The sequence below is a fragment of the Gordionus sp. m RMFG-2023 genome, chromosome 5 (genome assembly GCF_954871325.1).
Source record: "Gordionus sp. m RMFG-2023 chromosome 5, tfGorSpeb1-WG-v2, whole genome shotgun sequence".
NCBI classification, from domain to species: domain Eukaryota; kingdom Metazoa; phylum Nematomorpha; class Gordioida; order Chordodea; family Parachordodidae; genus Gordionus; species Gordionus sp. m RMFG-2023.
Genome location: NC_088779.1, coordinates 31,352,238 through 31,358,944, shown reverse-complemented (window position 1 = coordinate 31,358,944; position 6,707 = coordinate 31,352,238). Strand labels below are relative to the sequence as shown.

Sequence of the window (6,707 nt, the reverse complement as noted above, 5' to 3'; positions counted from 1 at the left end):
TTCCTAATGATGCCTCAAATTAAGCTTTATCTTCATTATTTATTTCGGAAATCAAATTTTAAACTTTATATTATAGCGTGAAGTTAGTCCCCCCCCCCCCCCGATATTCAAAATTTGAGATTTTTCACATTTTTAAAACGGGATTGATTTGTACCCGATTTGTACCGTTTCAAACTCGATTTGTAGTATTACCGTTTTCCAGCTATTGACCGTTAAAAATATGGCGCCAAAAATAAAAAACACTCAAAATTTATTTTTATAAAATATTTTTTGACGTACAACGGTAGAGAATTTTTATCTCATCCTAATGATGCCTCAAATTAAGCTTTATCTTCATTATTTATTTCGGAAATCAAATTTTAAACCTTATATTATAATATGAAGTTAGCCCCCCCCCCCCCGATATTCAAAATTTGAGATTTTTCAAATTTTTAAAACGGGATTGATTTGTACCCGATTTGTACCGTTTCAAACTCGATTTGTACTATTACCGTTTTCCAGCTATTGACCGTTAGGCGCCAAAAATAAAAAAACACTCAAAATTAATTTTTTTTTAAATATTTTTCAACGTACAACGGTAGAGAATTTTTTTCTCTTTCTTATGATGCCTCAAACTAAGCTTTATCTTCATTATTTATTTCGGAATGAGTGTTTTTTATTTTTGGCGCTATATCTTTAACGGTCAATATCTGGAAAACGGTAATAGTACAAATCGAGTTTGAAACGGTACAAATCGGGTACAAATCAATCCCGTTTTAAAAATCTGAAAAATCTCAAATTTTGAATATCGGGGGGGGGGGGGAGGGTTAACTTCACGCTATAATATAAGGTTTAAAATTTGATTTCCGAAATAAATAATGAAGATAAAGCTTAATTTGAGGCATCATTAGGAAGATAAAAAAATTCTCTATCGTTATACGTTAAAAAACATTTTTAAAAAAAAATTATGAGTGTTTTTTATTTTTGGCGCCATATTTTCAACGGTCAATAGCTGGAAAACGGTGATGGTACAAATCGAACTGAAAACGGTACAAATCGGTACAAATCATTTTCTATCGATCTATGCACTTTTTATTTTTAAGTTCAAAAGTTGGGGGGCTGTCGTGAAGTTGGCCCTCATTTTGTTCTTTGAATATCTCAAAAACGGTGATGGTACAGTACAAATCGAACTGAAAACGGTACATATCGGGTACAAATCAGTCCAACTGATAAAGTATTGAAAATCAAAAAGTGTGGGGCCAACTTCACGGACCTCATATCTAATCCTAAGTTATTTTAATTTGAAGGTAAATTTTTTATTGAATAATTTTTTTTTAAATTTATTATAATTCATTATTTTGATATTTATTCTTAAATATAAAACAAGAAATATAATCGAGATAGCAACATATATATATATATAGGAAAGAGGAAAGATAATAGGTTGCTTATTTTTTTCCAAAAACTGTTTTATAGTTTATAAGATTTGATAAATAATATAGATGGCGTTAAAATTAAAAATATATTGTATATTTATTTTATATCATTTTAAATAAACAATACAAGAGAATAATATACTATATAAAAAAATTTTAATTTTCTTCTATAATTATGATAAACAGCTGTTCATTAAATACCTTTTCTATTTTGTAATATCATTAAAAAATTACCTACTTTTTTAAATATATGAATGGTTAAACATCTTTATTCTTTACGATATTTCCTTTCATAGATGGCAGAAAGGTTTGAGCTTCTACTTGCCAAATCGTGAAGCTTGCACAATATTATTTTGGCTAAAATCTTAAACGGGCTGTTTTTAAAAATAGACCCAAATCGTGCTTTATTTTGATCCATGCTATTTAGTTGTCAAGGGAAAAAATCTACGCACAACAGTTTTCATTTGAGTATAATTATATGAAACAAAGAGAATAATCACAAAATCTGAAACACAAAATTAAATATAAAAATTTAATGGATCGAAAATTCTTTGGTTGGTTATAGGAACGTTACATTTTAATCTGAGTTTGGAAGGAAAAAGCGATTATTTTGCCGAAAATTTTGCACAAAAAATCTTTAAAAAGATCATAAGATTTAAAGGTGTCTTTTCTCAAATTCAAATTTTTTTTTTTAAAGAAAAATTTGTAATTTTATTTTGACATAGGACAAGGCCATATCCAATCAAAACGAAGTGAACGTGAACGCGTTCGATTTTTTTTAGAAATGTTTACAGTACTAGAAAATTGTATTCGGATACAGATACTTTGGACCTTTTCCGTTTTTGTTTGACACTTTTCCTTCTTTGATCCGACTTTTTCCTTTCTTTTTTGGGAATTTTCCTTTTTTGATTAACACTTGGGCCTTTTCCTTTGCTGATTGACACTTTTCCTTTTTTGATTGACACTTTTCCTTTTTTGATTGACACTTTTCCTTTAATGATTGAACCTTTTCCTTTTTCGATCTGACCTTTACCTTTTTTGATTGGGACTTTTCCTTTTTTTGAATGGAAAACCCTGTATATCTAAAGTTATATATATGTATAATATAAAAATACACATTTACGACATATGAGGTATACCATCGTCATTGCTTTAGGGATAGAAGTTTTGATTCGAAGCTTCACTGTTATAATTATATAAATCGCACCCATTTCGAAATTCCATTTAATCCCATTTTATAGGAGCGCGATTTTTTTAAAAAAAATATCCTACCTCTAGGTTAGTGTCGTTTAAAAAGCTCGATTTGGGTCGATATTTAGAAACGGCCCTATTAAGATTTTAGTCAAAATAATATTGTGTAACAAACCTTTCTGCCATCTGTGAAAGGAAATATCATAAGGAATGAAGATAATTTTTTATATGGTAAACACATTTAATAAACAATTGTTTATCATAAATAAAAAAATATTAGAAGAAAATGAAAATCAATTTTATATGGATTATTATTTTCTTGTATTTTAATATTTAAAAATGATATAAAATAAATAAATAATATAAATTTTAATCATTACGCCATCTGACGGATCTTAATTTATCAAATTTTAAAAACTTTTAGAAAAGTTTTTGGAGAAATGGCGACCTAATATGTTTCATTTTTCTTAAATATAATATATAAATATATATATTGATTAAGTATTAAAAATTCACTATATTTCAGATAACGGACAATTGAAAGAAAATTAAAATTTGATTTAGATTAATTAAAATATGTTTATGAGAAAAAGTTATAAAACGATCATTAAAATATTTTATCAATGTTTGTCTACACCATATCTTAATGTTTTTATTTAAACGTTTATAAAAATTTTTTTAAACCTAAAATATGTTATAATTTCATAAAAATATTCTTTATCGATGTTTTGAATGGAATATTATTATTCTTGATATTGATGAATCAATTTATTCTAGGATTAGATATATAATTAATTGCCGGCAACAGATCTTTGTTCAATCAATTGTAGAGATCTGCCAAAGAGGGGAAGGGATCCGGGATTTGACACTGAATCTTGATAAGGTTATTTAGTGAGGCAACAAAAAAACAATAATAACTCTTATATCTTGGTGAGTATTGAGAGTTTAAGTTAAGTTTGCATGATGAGTCCCTTCTTTGTTTGTTATTCGGTGTGTCGATATCGCGTGTCCTGTAGACCTTGTACGCGCTGTGCAAATGATATTTGGGTTCGTCGGTGTTATTGTTATTATCATAACCAGTGTTCGTTATCATTATCCATTATTCTATTTGTTATTGTAGCTGTTGTCGTTATTGTCGCCGATATCGTGTGTCCAGAAGAAAAAAGTCGTGGGTTCATATGAGAAAAGTTGCGTTCTCCAGATTATTATCTTCATCAAACATGCTTTGCTTTGTTCTAGCCATTGCAAGAAAAGAAAAAGAAGAGAACGGTTCCTATTTTAATTTAGGCCATATTTTAGCATGTATTTTAGATGTTCTTTTAGGTGTTTCTTGTTCTTGCTGAGGGCCGAAATCTGCAAACGAGAGATTGATCAGGTCCATATCCTTATAACATTTCGCCAACCAATAGTATTTAGGGGTACTTTTCTTCCTACCGTCAGGGGACCATTTCATGGAAGAGAATATTATATTTTCCTGCGAGTGTCTTAAGCTATGGCCTAGTAATTCTAATCCCCTCATGGAAATGAGTCGATTGATTGGTAGGATGTCGCATCTATTCCAGAGCGTTGAATATGAAGTGTTGTATGCGTAATATGTTTTGGTGATTCTTCTTAGGCATTTGTTTATAAATGTTTGAGTTGCGTTGATGTTGCTTTTAGTGTCCTGCCAAGACTCCAGTCCGTAGGTAAGAATGGGTACAATTAGGGACTTAAAGAGTCTTTTTTAAAAATTAATTGATATTTTGAATGACCATAATTTCGCTGACGAATGGATGACATCAATTATACTAAACTTCCCTAAAAATAAGTCCCCAAACTGCCTTAAAGATTACAGAGGTATTGCACTGATTACAGTTGCCCTAAAAATGACATACATCATATCAGTCAGGATTAAACCAATAATTAATAGGTTCCTTTCTAACGCTATCACATCATACAGGAAGGGCAGAAATACTATGGAGTTGACTATGGTACTTAAGGTCATTCTGGAAAAGGCCAGAATGCATAAATCCCCCATTTTTGCCCTAATGATTGATAAGCCTTCGATTTCATTATGCAGCACAAGATATGGTCCTTGTTGGAAAACAAAGGAATAGATAAGCATCTGATATCGCTTATTAAGGTAATTTATGACAATCATAGTGTAGTACCTCAACATCTAAATGTAAAATCACAACCTTTTAAAGCAAATAGGGGCCTTAAACAAGGATGCATTCTCTCGCCTATTATTTTTAATGTAATAATGAATGATATCCTAAATAAATCCTTTAAACAAGAATATGCACTCAACCCACATTACAGGGATCAACAGCACCACAATGACATGTAAAACTCTCTTAATTTTCTATGTTATGCCGGCGACGTGTGTATATTAGCTAACTGGGAATACAAGATAAGAAATATTTTATCATTATTTGTCAACAACTGTTATGAATATGGATTAAGAGTTAAGTACACAAAAACCAAGCTTATCACCTCAAATACATATGCGAGTAACTTAAACCCCTTTAACTTTGAGGTAGTTTCAGATTTCAAATACCTAGGAACCAAGATAACACCATTAGGCTTCACAATATTAGATATGAAATTGAGAACTAATAATGCTAGACTCCGATATCATCAACTGTCGAAATTATGGTCATTCAAAATATCAATTAATTTTTAAAAAAGACTCTTTAAGTCCCTAATTGTACCCATTCTTACCTACGGACTGGAGTCTTGGCAGGACACTAAAAGCAACATCAACGCAACTCAAATATTTATAAACAAATGCCTAAGAAGAATCACCAAAACATATTACGCACTATTAGTTCTCAATTTCATATCTAATATTGTGAAGCCTAATGGTGTTATCTTGGTTCCTAGGTATTTGAAATCTGAAACTACCTCAAAGTTAAAGGGGTTTAAGTTACTCGCATATGTATTTGAGGTGATAAGCTTGGTTTTTGTGTACTTAACTCTTAATCCATATTCATAACAGTTGTTGACAAATAATGATAAAATATTTCTTATCTTGTATTCCCAGTTAGCTAATATACACACGTCGCCGGCATAAAATAGAAAATTAAGAGAGTTTTACATGTCATTGTGGTGCTGTTGATCCCTGTAATGTGGGTTGAGTGCATATTCTTGTTTAAAGGATTTATTTAGGATATCATTCATTATTACATTAAAAATAATAGGCGAGAGAATGCATCCTTGCTTAAGGCCCCTATTTGCTTTAAAAGGTTGTGATTTTACATTTAGATGTTGAGGTACTACACTATGATTGTCATAAATTACCTTAATAAGCGATATCAGATGCTTATCTATTCCTTTGTTTTCCAACAAGGACCATATCTTGTGCTGCATAATGAAATCGAAGGCTTATCAATCATTAGGGCAAAGATGGGGGATTTATGCATTCTGGCCTTTTCCAGAATGACCTTAAGTACCATAGTCAACTCCGTAGTATTTCTGCCCTTCCTGTATGATGTGATAGCGTTAGAAAGGAACCTATTAATTATTGGTTTAATCCTGACTGATATGATGTATGTCATTTTTAGGGCAACTGTAATCAGTGCAATACCTCTGTAATCTTTAAGGCAGTTTGGGGACTTATTTTTAGGGAAGTTTAGTATAATTGATGTCATCCATTCGTCAGGAAACTTGCCCGTATTCCAAATCTCCCTAAAGAGGGGAAGTAGTAAGCTAGCACTTAGCTCTACCTCTATCTTCCAGAGTTCTGCAAAAATTCTATCATCCAGCATCTTTATGCATTTTTAGACATTTAATGGCACCGATTATATCGGACTTGTTCAGATTCTGAGTGGGTGATTGGAAGGGGTAGTCACATCTAGGTCTAGGCCATCTCGTTCTGTAGAGGTTCATGTAGTGGTCTATCCATAAGTCTAATTGTTCCTTAGGGTCAGTTATAATCTTGTTGTTATTTAATTGTAGTCTTGGTAAAGGATTGGTTTTAAAGGTGGTGAGTAGTTTAAGAGATTGGAAGGCCTTATAAATATTATTATTATTGGATAGAATTCGATAAGTTAGCAATAAACAGTCTTTTGTCAGCCCTTATGCGGTGAGTAATGTATCTCCTATGATGTCTTGCGAATT

The 6,707-nt window shown here is 31.1% G+C and overlaps 1 protein-coding gene across 1 annotated transcript; it reads right to left on the bottom strand.

Annotated features, from left to right (window-relative positions):
- Positions 1 to 5,914: 5,914 nt before the first annotated feature.
- LOC135930359 (uncharacterized) lies at positions 5,915 to 6,355 on the bottom strand. Its single transcript, XM_065467144.1, has one exon. It carries the CDS (start codon positions 6,353 to 6,355, stop codon positions 5,915 to 5,917), a length of 441 nt encoding a protein of 146 aa, XP_065323216.1.
- Between the last annotated feature and the right edge of the window lie 352 nt (positions 6,356 to 6,707).

Bases quoted from the DNA above. Each gene is read 5' to 3' on its own strand.
- LOC135930359 (XM_065467144.1), bottom strand. From the start codon at position 6,355: ATGCTGGATGATAGAATTTTTGCAGAACTCTGGAAGATAGAGGTAGAG.